The sequence below is a fragment of the Gavia stellata genome, chromosome 8 (assembly GCF_030936135.1).
Source record: "Gavia stellata isolate bGavSte3 chromosome 8, bGavSte3.hap2, whole genome shotgun sequence".
NCBI classification, from domain to species: domain Eukaryota; kingdom Metazoa; phylum Chordata; class Aves; order Gaviiformes; family Gaviidae; genus Gavia; species Gavia stellata.
The window spans coordinates 33,053,807-33,072,288 of record NC_082601.1 but is presented as its reverse complement, the minus strand read 5'-3'; the positions used below and the strand labels follow the sequence as shown (position 1 = coordinate 33,072,288).

The 18,482-nt window shown below is 38.3% G+C and overlaps 1 protein-coding gene across 1 annotated transcript in view; it reads right to left on the bottom strand.

Annotated features, from left to right (window-relative positions):
* HECW2 (HECT, C2 and WW domain containing E3 ubiquitin protein ligase 2) overlaps positions 1 to 18,482 on the bottom strand; it is a 115,872-nt gene that overhangs the window by 12,159 nt on the left and 85,231 nt on the right. The window contains exons 17-21 of the mRNA XM_009810201.2: positions 14,905 to 14,988; positions 11,833 to 11,942; positions 7,717 to 7,837; positions 5,509 to 5,622; positions 1,687 to 1,839 (exon numbers count right to left, since the gene is read on the bottom strand). Of these exons, the coding sequence (XP_009808503.2) occupies positions 1,687 to 1,839; positions 5,509 to 5,622; positions 7,717 to 7,837; positions 11,833 to 11,942; positions 14,905 to 14,988 (582 nt within the window). The remainder of the gene's footprint in view (positions 1 to 1,686; positions 1,840 to 5,508; positions 5,623 to 7,716; positions 7,838 to 11,832; positions 11,943 to 14,904; positions 14,989 to 18,482) is intronic.

Sequence of the window (18,482 nt, the reverse complement as noted above, 5' to 3'; positions counted from 1 at the left end):
GTTTCTTTTACATTCTCAGTAAGGCACAGGAAAAATGCAAGTCTGCAGGGTGTGGAAAATCCCTCAGATACCTAAGTTGCAACTTCTCAAAAATGACAAATCCATATTAACCCAATCAACCCCTGCCAGACTAGCCTCTTTATAAAAGCATATCTTCCAAAATGGTAGCCACTGTCTACTTCCTTTACACACCCCATATAGGATTAACTTGTTTTCATGTTACTGGGAGGCCAAAGGTTTTTCTACCTGTTCCCAGCCCGACAGTTCTTGTCTTTTCTGCTCACAGTGGCTCCTTGCTCCCTCTCCTGTCTGGTGATTATGAAGTTCTAGATACATTTTCACTAACAGTGGCTGGAAGCTTTTTTATGTCTCCTCCACATCTCTGGAACTAGATTTAAGTCTAGTGTTCTTTTTCAAAGAAAATAATGTTTCTTAAGCTTTCTGTTTATGCATCCTCAGCAACATTTTTCTTGGAAAGATTAGGACTTTATTATACCTGCCTGTACACAGGGTTTGCAAGATGAGGATGTGACATGCAGAGCCCTCTCCTTCCACGCACAAGCTGCATTTTCTGAATTCCCCCTGAGGCTGTCCAGTGCTGTCACTGGCACCAGCACTCCCAGAGAGGGAATCATGCCTCCCTCTCCCCCAAGGTCTCTGGTCCGGCACTGCAAAAGCCAGGGATGAATACAAAATGTTGGCAGAAGCTGCATAGCACATAAGGTTTTTTCTCCCCTTTTTGCCAGACTGTTCTGCCTTTCCAATACAGTATATTGGAAATATATTGCCATTTATTGTTGCAGTATTGGAGTTCAACAGCTAGGTTGAATGGATGCAGCCAACCATTTAATTTTCTATTAATTTTTAAAACTAGTAATAAGATTCCTTTCTGATATTCATTCTTCATAACTGGCTTCCAATCAATTAGAACTGAGTACATATCTGTCCTACACAGATGAGCAGTTTCATTCCACTATTACTGTAATCCAACTACCTACCCAACAGAATTCTCTGTTAATATTCACAGCACAGCTTTACAGACTTACGGCAATGCCATGGCTTAAATCAACTGAGGGTGATTTAAACTGGCTTATAATTGTGAAAATGGGATTATGTAAAAATCCTTGATAACTATTTTAGAAGGATGTGTGTATGCACAGACTTTGCTTAAGAGCTATGTAATCGGCAGTCTTCCTCCCGCCCCCAATTAAGATGCCTCCATAGATTTCCTTCCAATAGATATGTTGGGTTTGTTCCACTGAGGAGACCTTTGCACTCTTTAGGAAAACACAAACAAATTACATACAGTAACACCTGTTTGAAATCTCCCTTAATCTCCTTAGTTGACAAAAAGCCAATGTTTCATTCTTTTTTTTTAATGCACAAGAGGCTAATATTGCTTTCATGAAATGACTGCTAATGTACAAGAAATGCGGAGAGTTGTGTTGTGAGACAATCCCATGGTACACGTTCCAAATCACAGTTTTGCTGACCTTGTGAGAAATAAGAACATTTAAAACCACAAGAGAAAACAAAATCAGGAAAGTCTAAAGAAATGCAATTATTTTTCTGCTGGTTAAAAAGATCAGAATCTTTGTTATATGACTGAGCAGATACGAGCAGTTGTCTAAAAGTATACAACAATAGAAAACATATCTGAAAAACAAAAAGAAAAATAATTCTTACCACTCATGGTGATTGTCTACAAAAGCAGACATAGGACTTATTTGTACTGTATAGGTATCGTTGGCTGAATATTCAAACAAACCATAATACGGATTGAAGAGCTCTCTAGACACCAGGAAAAAAAACTCTCTTGAAGGTCCACTGTAGTCCAACCTGTCAAGAAACCTGACATTACTATAAAGTGTTCATTGTATGCAAAGACACACTTTTTTGAATCTACATTCCTTACGCTATATTTTAATTAAAATTTTGTAAGATTTTAACCAGAACCCTTATCCTGCAGATTGCTTAATGCCAAGGTATGTGAAGTTCTCGTGGGGCTATTCTGAAATTGAATGGTTTGGATGACTGGAATGAAGTGCTCTATGCAGGCTGCTCTCATCAAAAATTTTGGCTCCAGCTGTAATGGCCTCTTTGCCACAGAAATATTACCAAATAATTGGGGGTGGGGAGGAGGAGGAAACATGAAAAGAGCCAACATTAGACCTATCTGCACGGGACAAATTAAGAATGAAAATGAGTAATGGTCATATTTTGTCTTTGCAGACTTGCAACTTTAGGACAATTTGAAGGATAATATTTCTGTTTTCCCTAGCAATATAATATGAGATTACTTCAGTGATTTATCTTTCTTGGTCTAAATTTTTTTGTCTGTCTTCCAAACTTGAGTGCATTTAAATGTCTTTTGGAGAGTGCATTTCCTTTGGTTTTTTTTGCTATTTCAAGATTCCAGTACTAATGAACAAGGAATCTAAATAACCCCTTCTTCCTGGATCATAAACAAACTCACTGCTGACAAAGCACTGAGACTGAATTTTGACATTATGCTGCAGGTCACCAGTGAAATGAGTTAAGTATGGAGTTAATGCTCCGGTAGAGTTGGAAAACAGAAAACTAGGGATTTTCCTGTGGGGATCAGAGATTATTATAATCCTAACGAATAGATATAAAGATATATCTTCTATAGCTCGAAGATTTCATACTTGACTTTTAAGGAAGTCTTGCTTTAGTACTAAGACAATGCACAGACAGAAGCATCACAGAGAAGGTCCGCTTTCACATAAGATTTCTGCTACTACTGTTTTGGCTCATGAACTTTTACAGAAGACAAACACAGATGAGAGTTGTTTTTGAGGATGAAGGTGTCAGGAAAGTAAAGGCTAGGTACCATTATCAAGTTGAGGACAATGCCTCTTTCCTCTGTTGAATAAAAAACATTTTCCCTTCAGTCATTTGGCAGCACTTCGCTTCTGTTAAGCTTCAGAAGTGAAGTACTGAAACAGATCCTTACCCTGGCAAGAAGGGCAGATTCCATCCTCAAATTGCAGAAAAAAATCAAAATGGTTTGATATCATGGACAACTGTTGGATCTTAATCTTGGCACAAATGCCAGGATCAAGTAAGGGCTCATCTGGAAGACTCCTGCAAACTTCTGTGACAATCAGACTCACTACGAAATCTTAAGATAGACTAGAAACTCTGTGCTTGACTACCAGCCATTTCATACAGCTCCTTTTTGTACGCAGTTACTGTGAGTCATGTTAAATAGATCAATCACGAGAGTCCTGCACTGCCAGTCAGATTTATCCCACAATTAAAGGCTTGGCACAAGGGTGAGAAGACTTCATACAAGAGGTATGCAACCACACAACAGCTGCAACTGTGGGGCATTTGGGTATTCAGGAGTAGAGTAATACGTTGTTGGCAACATGACTCATGTCTCCTAGGAAGCACCATTAATACTTCAGATTTACCACTCACAAATGCAAAGCAGCTTCTGCTAATAGTTAATAGAACTTAGGGAAAATAACTTCAAGGAACCATGTTCTTTGTAGCAAAATTTTCTTCATTTATGACCACATGAAGTATGAATGTAAAAACTTTAAGCTACCATCACAATTGCATGACTGTAGAAACTGAAGGTTCAAGGAAAATACCAAACATTATGAGACTTATGATAAAAATCATATGAACAGCAATAACTATGTCTGAGTTGTCCCACTTACTAATTTATACACTAATAAATCAATAGGTACTAAAATGTTTTAATTTGTGGGAATTTCATTACCCATTTCTTTAAGAATTACACCTCTTTACCGAGAGGAAAAGAAATGCAAGAGCAGACTCCCACTTAAAAAAGGAAAATGAGGAGCAAATAGGAAACAATTAACTTTCAGTATTCCTCATCATCATCATCCTCCTCTCCTCCACCCTGACCTGTCTTTCTGCACCTAGCCAAATGAATAGTTTGATGTGATACATATCCTTGCACCATCTCTGATGAAACAATACTGTTTGCACACATCCTTTCTTCATTCAAAACACAGATTTGTAAATAGAGAATTGACGTCATTTTAATTTGACTTTGTTCTTAATTAACTCATTCTTTTCCATTAAGAAAAGTCTCTTGTGTAAAGCTGGATATAATGGGAACAGGATGTGTCATCCCCATTTCCAGGTCACTCTTCATCTTGCTGTACTGAGTGATGAAATGCAAAAGCCTGACATCTGATGAAAGGAGACAGTCTATCTGGATCAATCTCAATCTCATGTACGATTTTAAAATTATCCCTTTCATTTTTAAATCTGAGTTGAGGTTGTAGCTGTGAAAGTAAAGGCTGGTAGGGCTGTGTAAGACAGGCCTCGTTCCTGCATCCCCACCCTGCTCTGTCAATATAGTGTAATCTCATCCCGCACCAGCCTTGTCATTCCAGTTCTGAGTTTTTCCTCAGACAGCATGGTGATACTATTTCTATGAACAAGTCCACACTTGGCTCTCAGCTGTCAACATTTTTTATTTTAAGACTTCAGTGAGTCCTTATTAACACTAAGCACTTCAAGGTGAACTTTAAAACAAACAACAGGATTTAGGGGTTTTCAAAGACAGATTAATTTTATCTAATCTTGTATGAGATGTTTTTATTACAACTTAGCTATTTTAAAGACTCACACATCACATGGCAATAATGCACACTATAGCATTCCAAGAGGTCTGTGCTGCAGTTTCCTAAATATAAAGGAATAAAATTTTGAATGTATTTACAAATACATTCATGAAATATATCAATACAAATATTTGTGCCTGAGGCAGCAGGCTTTAAGATCTGACAAAGGGGGCACAAATCAAGAGACGAAAGAGGCAAACAGTATACTGTTCCAGTTTCACTTGCAAAGAAAATCTAACCACATCTTGCTTTGCAACGCACATCTTGCAACCTGTAACACGTTCGACTTTCATTAGACACAGACTGAGCATTCTCTGAAGTGACTTTGAAATGTCAAGAATATTTGTGTTTATTTGTCAACTACCAACAGCCTAGTCACTTCTATTTGTGACACAGGCCCTGGCCTGGAGAGGCAGTGAGCACCTCCTGTAGCACTGAGGGCTTTCAGCTCCCATTGCCTCAGACAGGAGTTAAGGATTGAGCCTATAGTCTACTCTTGAAGCACCCTCCCTCCAACAAATGGCAGCTGTCTTTTAACAAGCACTGGAGATATAATGTCAGCACTGACAGAAAAGAAGTATGAGTAGCACAAGAAAGTTGTTTTTTCTTTGCTTTCCCAGTAACATTCTGAAACACACACCAATTATTGTGAAAATTCACATAAACACATGCATTACTTCTGCAAAGGCAGGATATGTTACATTTCACAATGCCTAAAAAGTCATCTTGAACAGCTGTATGTTCTAGGCTTAAATATGTGGCATTTCCTGACTGTAATCCTTCCTCTTTTCACTCTAGACCACAAGAAGTTTGGTGAAACAGCAGCTGCAAGACACACCGAGTTTTGAGATCACATTTACTTCCCTGTTCTACTCACCCTTCTTCCCCAACAAACGTGACATAGAGTTTATTTCTCTGCAGGTCTTTTCTTGAGTAGCCCATGATCTGGTTAAAGGCATCTTCTAGCAAGTGATCTCTCCTGATGATTAATCTGAAGAGCAAAATAATTTTGAAACAGCAATTCGTAAACATGAACCACTCTACTTACACTGCAAGGTAACAGGGCGACTTCATAGAGATACATGTTTCTGCTGGATAATTTGATCCACATCAGGCAGCTTCTGTCTGTTAGTCTGTCTCCCTCAAGGATCTACTTCAGATTTCAATAAAACGTCTCTCGTACAAAGAAGTGCAGTTTTTTCTACCAGGTTCTTCCTTAAATTAAAGACTGCAATGGGAAAGGTCCTAAAGTGGGCATTTTCATTAAGTTTAAAATCCTTTTGTAAGGCTGGGCCTCTAAATCAGTCTTACTGTAAGCAAGAATCTAACCTTTTATGTAAAAATCAGTCTCTTAACAAGGAAAAAGATAAAACTGTAGGAAAGTCAGTGAATGGTAACTCCAGAATCACACATGCCTACATTATCCCCAGTGTAAGTGTGACAGGACAAAAAGTCTAGAAGGAATGGCAATTGTTTGTCCAAAACCAGACTGAAGCATCACAGGTGAAAACATAATGTACCTTCTAAAAGAAAAATTGTGAAAGTGAGGAAGTGTCATAAAGATCTAAAATAAGAGGTGAAAGAACCCTCCTTACTTAAACATTTTATCTTCTGCCAAAAAACTGTGTTTAATTAGCTTCCTGAAGCCTAGCTGGCTTTATATTCATATGCTGTCTTACGTGTGCGTTTGATCAGTCAGTCAGACCGAAGCTGGGAGCTGATGCTGCCCGCAGAGAGGCAGCTTACCCCTCCACACAGCCTCTTGCAAAGCCCTTGCTGGCCTTACTGCTTGTGCAGAGATCAGTCAGTGATTGCACCGTGCTATCCTGCAGAGGACACAGAAGCGGAGAGGCCAGGAACTGGCAAGGTACCTGGGCAACAAGAGGACCCAGGCAGTATGCAAGTTGTGCTGGGGTCCTAGTTTGAAAAAAAGGAGCAGGTCAGCGTATGCCTGGGAAACGAACCCAGACGAAACTTCTGTTCAAAAGTCAAGCTGTTGTTCTGCTTAAAAATCCACGGTGTGATGGCAAATAGGTCAGGAAAAAAGGGTGCAAGAAATGTAATGGATCTTACAGGTAGCAAATGCCATTCTCTTCTACCAGCTATTTGCCCAAGCATTCATGACAAAACTTTCATAGATTAAGCTTTAAGTGTTTATGATTTCATTACATTATAGGCAGACAATGTCCACCCCCTGCCTCTTAAGAGTGTCTAAACAATACTGTTTTAACTCCTTTTCAGTTGTGGAAAACTTTTAACAAGCTCACATAAATTAGGTCTGAACTCTGCACAAATTCCTGCAAAATGTAAGAAGTGAATGGCTGGGGGAAATTAAAAAAAAAACAAACCCCCAAAACCCCCCCACAAACAAAAAAACCCTAAAAGCCCTACCCCCCTATTCTAATAGAAGAAATGGTTAAAAAAAGTTCTAGTGCCTCATGGCTACTATGAGAGTATGAAACTACGAGAGGTTGATAGCTGGCACAAGACTTGGTAATTTACAAAATTACAAAAAGTACCTTATGATGATGATCCGTAACATAACAGTATGTAATCACATGATTACCAAATAAATGAAGGAGAGAAAACCTCACTCCAAGCACTCTAGCATTCAGATCCTTAGACTTTAATAAAATTTAATTTTATGAGTCCTCTTTACTAAAGAGAACTGTGATATCAATACAGGCAATGATGTATAAAAGATAAGCCTATCTAGTTTTTCCAGTGGAAAAAGACATGAGAAAATGTAACTGTTTATATCATAGCAATTGCTATAATGGAAAAATTCAGATGCCTCCTGTTCTGCATGCCTCTTCCCTAAGTGCTTTTTGGCACTGTATTGGTAATATTATTTGTATGAAAATATAGTTGGAGGAAACAGAAACGAAGCGCTCAGAACTTGCTGTATCCTCTGCTACGAATCACATGCTGGCACTAAGTCTTTTATGACAGGGTTTATATTTCCAGAAGTGCAAGGGTAACCATAACATCTGCATTCCTTCTAATGGGAAGAATCTTGTAGACGTGCAAGGCAAGGCAAGCTGCCTGAGAAACAAATCCAGTTTCATGAGATTCTTCAACATACTTCAATTTCCCTGGGCCTTGTCCATATCCTTTAGTCTCCAACTTCCTGTAAAAGTTCCTCAGCTTGGCCTCAAAATCTCTTTTGTAAGGAGCTGGAGCTCGGGCATTGGCACGCTGAGTACCTGCAGGAAGCAATAAGTGAAGAATGAGCTGTAGTGACATGAAATTATTAATGTCCCATCCTCTACTGAAAAGACTCCTTGACAGCAAAAGGCATGGTATGTGTTTGGTTTAGTCACCTTTATAAAGAGTAAAAGCTGCATATCTTCAAATCTGCTCTGCATCCAAGACTTTTTGGTTGCTCATTTCCAATAGCATCATCTTTCTTAAGTAAGTCTTAAAAGAGCAAATCCAGGTCAATGCAAAAGATGGATTAAAAAACCAGCACAATCAACTGGAAAGACTTAACTTTTGTTTGTCAAGTACACTTTACATCTAATCTTTAAAATAGCTCATGCAATAAATGTTCTGCTCTGTTCTGGTTTTAATATTATCAGGAAAAACAAGAACTCAGAAATGAAGCATAAACAGACAGTAGTCTGCTGTGCCCCTGTTCAATACATCAGGCTGAAGAAGGAAGACTTTTGGAAATTCCCTAGTAGAAGTTTTGACTTGGGGAAGTACAAGGAAGAATAATACTGGAAGAATGGAAAGACTACCATATTTAAGTTTGTGGAACTTTTCACATATGAATGCAGGAACATACATGATGGTCACCTAAGTGAATTTATTTTTGAAAAAATGTTTTTGAGGGTCCATTTCTTAAAAGCAGGGAGAGATGAGATCTGTATGACAAAAAAATGGTATACCCCCACATCTGCATGTACAAGTGTAATATACACAAATCAGGTGTTTAGTCTGATCTATTCTGAATATTACAACCACTAGAACTTCCACTGCCTCCCCTGGGTAAATTCAATTGATTTGATTGCAGGACAGCGTGACAAAGAGGCAGTTAATCCTCGCTCTTTTACGTTCATCTTCTCATCCCCTGGTTTTTATAACATTAAATTCCTCCCCTGCATGGCTGTGCAGACATCCCCCAAAAAAACTTAAGAGGACATTTAAAATTTCTCATGCCCTACAGTATACATAGGTTGCCAACTATTTATCTGCAACTGGTGGTCATCTAACAGGCCCATAATGCACTGGAAATACAAACAAACAGTTGAGAAGCACGTATATGTAGATATCTGTCTTTTAAGTGACAATCAGTTCCTTATGTGAGTTTTCTTTCGGCTCCCTGTATGAAACAAAACCAATACAGAAACGTTTATTGCTACTATGGGTGAAGGCATGAGAACGTAACGTTTCAGGTTATGAGAGAACGCATATCTGTTCAGCCTGTGGGCAGAGAGCAGGGGAAAAGAGAGCAGCTTGCTTGCCACAAAGCATATGGGTCTGACGGAAAAGGCGACGAGCACATCCTGCGGAAGTGGCAGCTGGAAGAAGCTGCAGAGTCGATCTCTCTGCAGAGATCAGAGAGAGAACAAGCGAGATCAGTATTAACACTGAAGGCCATTTATAGGTCTTTAAAAGACCTGTCTGACCAGAAAGACACTTGCCACTTGTTCTAGGCTTAGAGTGATGTGTGGGAGGAATAGAAAGTGTCAGGGAATCCTCAGAGCTCCACGGGAACATGCAGGACCCCTCTGGAAAAACAAATCATGGTCATTGATTAATCTATAGTGGTTATCCTCTTCTACTGAGAGCACCAAGGGCTTCTCATGGTACGCTCAGCTGAATTCACTAGAAAACTTACAGACACTTGAAACTGTAAACAGCCTTTAATTATTGGCCTTTTCCCCCTACTTTGTTTATTTTGCTTTGGGTCAAAGTAGGTACAAAAATGCAGTCACCAAAAAAATGCAACTAAACCATACTTTAATCTTAACCCCTGAAGGAAGTTTTTGCTGAGAGACACCGCAGAACATAAATCTGGTAACACATTACTTCACGGTTCGGAAATCAGCAGTGTATTATTCTGTCAGCACATGACAAGTCCTCATGGCAAATCAGATGCATATGCCAAGAAATTCCTGGGCAATTATAGTGATTATTTCCACCCTGGGAACAAAAGATGTTAATGGAAGAGCTAAAAAACGCCAGTGATGTGATAATCATATTTGATTTTCGAAGAGGTTATATTCTAAAGCAGATCTAAAGGGAAGCTTCATGACTCTTCATCTTTCCCAAAAGAGAAAGTACAACCGATTGTGACTGATCTGAACAATGGATCCTTAACACGCAACCTCGTGCAGTGCAGCACAGCCAGTTTAGCTGATGAAAAAACACAGAGCCTCCATAGAAATGATGGGCTATTTACAATTTCTCATCAAAAAAGTCATTTGTACACCAACACAAACGTGCATACTCGCAGACTGACAGGGAGATTCAATGGTGTCTCTATAATTTTCTATGAAATAGAATAAACATTACAATTTCAAGCAGAACGTGACTAAAACCATCACTGTTCATCCTTCACTCTGTGCTGCTTCTTTGAGGCATAGATGAGAGTATCACATGTTAAAGATTGAATGCATTTTGAAATTACTTTATTGGAGTGAAGCCCTGCCCAGCATGCTTTGGTGCATGTACTAGTAACAAAGAAATTATAACTCCAAAAGCCAAAACTGTTTTTATTCATAAAAACCTGACAGGTTTGCAGTTGGAAATAGGATGCATACATGCAGATTTCATTCTTCCTCTCTATTCAACAAAGGGAAACAGTTATATCTAAACCATATATGTATCCAAAATATCAATACATGTGAGTATTATATTTTGCTGCTTTTCAGAATGCCGTAAGATGATTAACGTCTTCAGATAGTTTCTTTGAATAGGTCCTATGGAGGTCCTGTGTTCAGCAGAAGGAAAAGCTACCACTCAGGACATGTTTATGAATGGTTTTAATTTGGTTTCTTGAAAAGGTAAAGCTATTTATGATTGTGGACTGGGAAATGCCCATAAAAATCACAGTACTTTTTCTGATAAAATTTTCTTATTATCTGGAACTACCTAGAGTTGCCTACATCCTAAAGGTTCTCTCTTTATCTGTATTTTTGTTCTCAAATTTGTAGAAATCCCCTTAAGCCACTTCTGATTTACTGCAGTGATTTTATTTTACTTACCTATTACCTTTTTGAGAAAGCTAAGAACAGTGACATCTATAAACTTCAAATTTCTGTACTTAGCCTTGAGAGGTCAAATGGAACTCGTCATATTTGAAATAATTTAGTTCTGATCCACAACTTGGTTAATATGTGAAATACTAATTTCATTCCATTCTGACATGTGTATTTCCAGACAGCTGCAATATGCTATCTTTTGAACTCATATTAAGGGACAACAATCTAGCTTTACATAAAATTATCACTCATTGCCCCACAGCCCCACTAACACTGGCATTTTAACGTACAGTTATCAGATGTCTTATTTCTAATTCTCCAGGCATCAGGATCCTGGCGTGAACAGTCACTTAGTTGTTTCACATCAGTGAAAAACAAGTTTGCATGTTTTACAAGTCAGAACAAAATCACAGCCTCTGAAGTTGTAATACACCAATCTTTTCTACCGGCAAAACATCTTGTGAGCCCAAGGCAAAGGTTCAAGTTTGACAGTCAAATGCAATCACATTTCTTGACTTTGCTGAAAAATAGGACTAAATCTTTGTTGTTGCTGGTGCAACAGAACTTGGATCTTTAGAAAGGTGAAAAGTCATTACATGCAGCATAATGTGAACTAAATTATGGGACTGGCTCTACCTCAGTACCTTACAGATACCATCATAATGAAAGTACTGCAGTGACAAGCTCACTGACCACTCAGAAGGTGCCTCAGCTCATGTAACTTTACCCATCTAAAAGTTGGGAACTGCAAAGGGGAACAGGCTATAGTTTCCAAACAGTAGGTTCTTGGCTTTAGGCTGCTGTGAATTTCAATTTGGAAAGCAAACAAAAAAATTACAGTCAAACAATTTTTTTATTATTTCTGTTCTCCAGCTTCTGGGAAGGCAGCTGGAGTGTGCTACTGACTTTACAGATCTGGAACTGGTCCTTACCACGTATGAGAAGTGGTTTCATACAGCCCTCACAGAAGCTGTGCTTGAGCAACTTACCTGGAGAGTTCTGAGGCGAAGACACCGGCGAGCCTCTTGGGGACTGGCAATAACTAGGATGAAGTAAGGCATGTGGTGGCACATACGACATTATCTCCTCCTCAAACAAGCTGGTAAAAAGGAGCAAATAAGAAATAACATGTTTATTTGAAATAATGGCATTTTTCACTTTCTAGGAATAAATCTCTAGTTACTAACCTGCTTTCTTTGGTAGTCGCTTGCCTATTTCCACTATACACACTTAGAGTGCTACGAAGTATTTTATTGCCATTCCCTCAATCAGATCTTGAAAGTACTGGAAAGCGGTAATTACCACCTTTATGGAACATCACTATACATAATGGGATACTTGTTTTCAAGGTTAAAATACAGTTAAATCAGCCTTTAAAATTTGCTCCCCCTTTTTTTTTAAACTTGTGTTCTCATTACAAAGGGGTCAATAACCTTAGTCACACTTCCCTGGAAAAAGATCTGCAATACTGCACAAAGATCAGGAACAGAGACAAACATTCTAAGCCTCCAGGATTAAGAATCATATCTGAACTTGTTGAGTGTATTGAATAGTAAGCTTGTTGGCATAAGTTTTTTTTTTATTTTATCTTTAATGCTAACACTGTTGCTGAAACAGGTATTGCATCTAGCCTGTTCAGGTTGAGTTATTTCATGCCTCATCTATTATTGCTACACAACTTTTAAGAGAAAAACAATAAACATTTTGCAGCCTTATCACTGCATCTGTGTATGTAGAGTCTGTATATATATTACAATTTCAGTCTTTTCCCAAAATTGACACAAGCAAATCCAAAAAGAGACAGAATATCTAATATCAGAATGGATCTGGTATCAAAGCCTATGTTGGATGTTAGACACAACACAGACAAGAATAAACTGTTGAGATAATATGTAAAATTTATTTTCAAAAACTGAGCTACAGAAAGAAATCACAAGCCAATCTTTTACTATAGAGCTCAACCAATGAAAGCAATGTTCAAATAAAAGGTGTTTCTTACTAAGTTTGTTCACTGAACAAATACCTAGAAAAATTTTTTGCATGACCTTTTTTTTGTTTGGAATGGGTATTTTCTGGCAGTTCTTTTTGCATTCATGACCATGCGTTGTTTTCCTCCAAGTTACATTTTGATGCTGAAAATGTGGTAAAATATAAACCACTGTTTCAATCTTGGATTAAATTAAGAGATAAAATGATGATTTGTGTTTTATACCAAACAACATGTTTAGAAGAAGAAACTGAAAAATATTTTCTTCTTAACACTTGGAGCATAATATAATGCCATTCTTAGAGTATTTTCAAAAATGTGAAGCACTGTACCTCCTTCAGTCCCTAAACACATAGAGGTTAGTTAGTTTTTAGTTAGCTGCAACTTAATGCTTACTGAAGCATGTGAAAAAAGGTACAGTGTTCCCAAGCAATAAAGGCATCAGAAATAGTGATTCCACCCAGTGTATTACTAGATCTTAAGAGTGCTTTTCAGGAAAATTGTATCATTCCCCCCCCAGCTGAAGAACCAGAGGCACGGAAATGGGTACAGTCTTCCCCAAGGTCATCCAACCAGCCAAGCCAGATATAGAACCCAGGTGCCCTAAGCCCCAGGAAGACTAAGTCATCATGATTAGAGAGCAGTTTTTTCAGGGTTTCATACAGAAGGGTCATGATGACACCCTGCTGGAAGATACTGTTAAAAGTAAAAATCCACCAAGACTAAATAAGGGTAAAAAAAGAAATTTCATCATCTCAGTACACCACTATTTTAACTTCGCCCACCTTTGATTTTACACCAATATTTACTCACAATAAGCTCATAATAACTCAGTCCAGTCTTGACGTATAACATCCAACAGTTTAAAAAACTAATGGATGCATAGATAACATTTCGTCAATGACATGTCCTCGGGGCAATGCTACTATTACATTATTAATAAAATGGGAAGAAAATCCTCAGCAAAGTTTTTCAGTTAGATATTTTGGGAGAAAAAAAGTAGATTAAGAGAAATAAAATCTGAGGAGTATGGTAAAGTTATTCTAGGGAAGCACACTAGAGGGAATAACACCCAGTCAAAGAGCAATGATAAAATCATTCATGCAGCCTTTATTTAAAAACAAACAGCTGAAGCCCAATTTTTCTGTATAAAATTTGTGTCATCTCCATGCATTATATATCAAAACAAAAATGTTAGCAGGTTTTATAAGAAACTATATTTTCATTTTAAAAAAGCTTTAGCGTGGCTTTAAAATGAGATTTTTATAGCTGTAATTAATTCAGAGATTTAGGGACCAGAAAGGATTATCATTATGCAACCTGACCTCAAAATACTACTACTAATGCAAATCCTATTTCACTAGATTGAGTTTTAAATGTACTTGTGAATTTCTTGATGCACTTTTACAATGGATGAGAACACACCTGAAGAAACAAGGGTTTAGTTCTAGCAAAAAAAAATCTGCCTGATTTTTTTGAGTTAATTGCATCAATAAAAAATATTAAAGAAGCAGCTTCTCATTTCTTGAACTCTGTAACAGTATTTCCTTTATTGACGAGGACAATGCTTGACAGCATAGTGAAGAGGCAGCAAGACATTAAGTAATAAAAACATATTTCAAGTATGAACATTCACAAATATGGATTTCCCAAACCACACAACTAAACAGATGCATTCTTGAAGCAACAGAAGGTACATTCTTGCAAAGAGGTCTAAACTGCACCACCTATCTAAATGTCAGAGCTGGATGCAACAGGACAATAAAAGGTGGTCTGGGCAAAGTCATACAAATCACAAGCACAGTGCTCTTGCACTCGCCTTTCCTCAGACAGAATATCATGCTCCACCACTGTTATGAAAAAATGTGACCTCCAAACTAGCAACTACCATCCAGAAACTGAACATGATGAAAATAAAAAATCTGACCCTTGAGTTATAGCTCTCTCAGCTGCAAGTCCAAGTACTGAAGGGGAAATGATTAGGTCACTACATCAGCACACACTACTCACTGAAAGGCTCCTCAGCAGCTGCCACAGCATATGTCATACGTGCATCGAAAGCAGCAGTGCCTACCTGAGTAACATGACAAGGTCTGCATCACTGGATAAACGCACCAACCCAGGTGTTCCCTCTGTCCGGATGAACTGGATCTTCTCCCTGTGTAAGCAAAAAAAGACTTCCAAAACACCGTTTGCAAATAAGGCACCAATGTACACCACAGCAACAAGAAAAAGTACAGGGTATATCATAAAAACCTCTGGGTTATGCTTCTGTATTTCAGAAACCATTTTTTCCCCTGCCACATCGTGTCCATGTAAGCAGCAAAATATTACAACCAAAAAGCTAACTTGTTCTGAGGAAATGCTCAGGCTGCTTCAGGTAGTACAGCCATCCAATCAGTAAAAAAAAAAAATAAATTAAAAAAATAAAAAATCCTTCAAGTTCATGCTAGCTGTGTCCCTGAATTCAAAGTAGGAGGCTGAGCCCTGCGGGAGGACATTGCTATTCTGAAAGTGAACTGTTTAAAGAGGTACTGTCTTTTTTGAACCTTTGTACAAATGCAAGCCATACATTAAAATGCACACGTGTGGTTTTAAAAGTGGGATTTCCATAACACACGGCATTTAAGAGATCTTCCAGAAAAACCCTGTTACTATTTCTCCCCCTCTGTCTCACCCTTCCTCCCAGACCCAGTTTGGTCACTATTGTGGAATCTGTGCATCCTAAACTCTGAGCATAGTAACACCCAGAACTTTACGATCTACACTGAATATAATTCCTCAGCTGATTCCTGTTCTTTCTCTCTGTAGAGTTTTTTCCTGCATTCTGAAGTGAAAGTACATCCTTCTCATTTTCTCTCTATCAGTACAAAGTATATGATAGTACAGTAGAGATAAATTCTAATTTGGCTTTACTCTTCAGGAGAAAAAGAAAACAAAAACCAAACCTGTGTAGTAAAAACTGTCCCCATTCCAAAGGAGAAAACCCCCGAACAAACAGAAAAGTAAAGAGTTCCCCATAAGAACAGCTGAATTTCCCCAGCTCAGAGGTCCATCTACTCCACTGTCCTATTACCAACAGTCACAAGGTGGTCAAAAATGATCCATGCAATCGACAGTGTAACAAGGCTGCTGGCAGCGGCACGCAGTTTAAGCTGCAGTATGAATTTCTGGAACACATCATTTCATGCATAGCGGTTTCAACAAAAGGATCAGACCAAATTCCTTGCTACCTGTCTCTAAAAGCATGGTGCATAAAGACGTTCGCAAACAGTGGACCTAACATACGTTCCCTGGTAACTTGCACTACATTTACAGCATATTCAAGGGTGAAAAAGGGGCACAGCCAGGCTGTGCCCAGAGACCCCCAGTCCCTGCTTGCCAGGGTGGCAGCTGTGGCTGTAGCAGGAGTGTGTAATTTAGTGTTTCTCTATGAAGAGAGGTACTGAAAGTCAAGCACCCACTTTATTGCAACCACAGTGTTGACAAGTCAAGACTCAAGTTCAGCCTGGAACCTCGATAGTTCTGCTAGCACAGCGCTGAGCCAAAGCCAACACGCGCTGCCCACCTGCGAGCATGGCCCTAGAGTGCCCAAGGCAGGGACGTCTGGACACTTCCAGAGCCTACTCCAACAGTGCCCAAATGGCAAGATTTGAGAAAATAAATGGCAGATTACAAAATATATCTTAGCATTTAGTCAGCAGCAACACCAGGAACCAGAGGGACATTTTCTGGGTTAACCAACATATGCAACCCTCCAAATGAATGTAATCCATGACTTCCTGGGGTTACCAATGAGAGTTTTGATTTCAAGTATAGGTTTTTAAATATATACCTTTTACCTTCTGTTAAGATATAAATCACATTTAATGTACAATAGGTGCCTTTGCTTGAAGCCTTTTGTATTATTTAACAGCCTCTCAGTTTTATCTGTGGTGGCTTGCAATGAGATTTCAGTCTGGCTACACGCTTAATAATAGTATGGTGAATAAAATGTTCTCGCTCCACCATAAAACCTCTGAACAACAATTTCCTACCTGCAGTATACTTTCATTGTATACATATTTTAATAGACCCTCAACTTCTTACCACATCTCTTCATTATTTTTAGGAATGAGAAATTATTTTAGACAGAAAATGTAAGAGATCTCAAATTATCTCTGTCCTCTTCCACTGGCCAAATACTGATTTTCCTCCTCACCTATGTAATAATTATACTAGTAATAATAATATTTAGTATCATAATCATTCTGCTTCAGTTGCCCTGAGGTCCACAAAGAAATAGATTACAGACAGTTGTACTGATCACTACGCTAAAAAAAAATTATACAAAGAATTCATAGTGTGGGATTTCACTTAGGTCTTAATTCACCAAGTGTCACAGCAATGTCATTGGAATTGCTCAGTCTCACAATGTGTCAAATAGACATGGATTCCAATAACTTGCTAAATCAGGGTCTCAAAAGACTAACTAGGAAAAATGAAACTGGGATCTTTATAAAAATGTAAGAAATGTTACTAAAGCATTAGCTCTAGAAGAATATAGGAGAGGTATAATGGAAGATATTTTACCTTAATCAAATATACTAACTTCAAAGACTAAGACTAGAATGGAACCATTTGGCTTAACAGAATGGCTTCTCTGACCAATCCTACTTAATGTAAAATAAAACTATGTTCATTAAAATCTTCAATCATTCTGCTAAAGCATGTAAGCATAGATCTTCAGCCTATTTACAAAGTAAGCATACAGAAGGATATACAATCTCAAGTAAATGAGGAGTTACAGAAACCAGTATCTTTTATCCTTTGATCTTCCATTTTTAATCTGAAAACTATTTTTTCTTGAGAAGGGCTCAACGTGTGGCAAATTATGATTCTGTAATCAGGAAGCAAGGTTCTACAAGAAGCAGAATCTGGTAATACCAACAGGTCTTTTGAACACTCTGAACTCTAACTTATCAAAAAACCCACAAAACACATGAAGAAAATGACATTCTGATTGCTATCAGAGTAACGGAAGCCAAGCACCCTGGGGAAAAGAAAAAGGAATAATAAAACTACTAATAATCAGAAATAGTTTGTATACTATTTCCCAACATACTAGTTTGCTCACATTTCAAACCAAGCCTGGTGGGACAAACTTGCCTGCGGTGATACAGGTGCAACACAGGAACTGTTTTGACAGGCTGAGAACTGTAGATTTTTATTTTCCTCCTTTTCTCTGTATTTTCTAGAGAACATGTATTCTGCTAGTATGTCATTTCAGGTTTGTCAGCCAGGATTTATTTAAAGGGTTAAACAAATCTTTAGCATAAAAGCCTCATCACAAAACTCGTTAGAACACGATGCTTTGGGAAACTGCGTAACAGGGCAGCTTGCTGAATTTGGGGAACTGGCAGGACATGGAGGAAAAGGGATCAATAAGTAACACTATGAGAATGGAAGAAAATGAAAATCAGTGCTGGCAGCTGCACCAGCCAGCGTGGATAGGCATCTGGAACACAGAGCGCTGCACTGGCAGCTCTCTGCACAGGACAGACAGCAACCATCAAACCAGCATTTTTTAAATTTAGTGTCCAAGGAAGAATAGATAGTTATTTCAGCCCTAGTCACCAATATCCAAGTTGTTAATCGTTCCATCTTTTACAC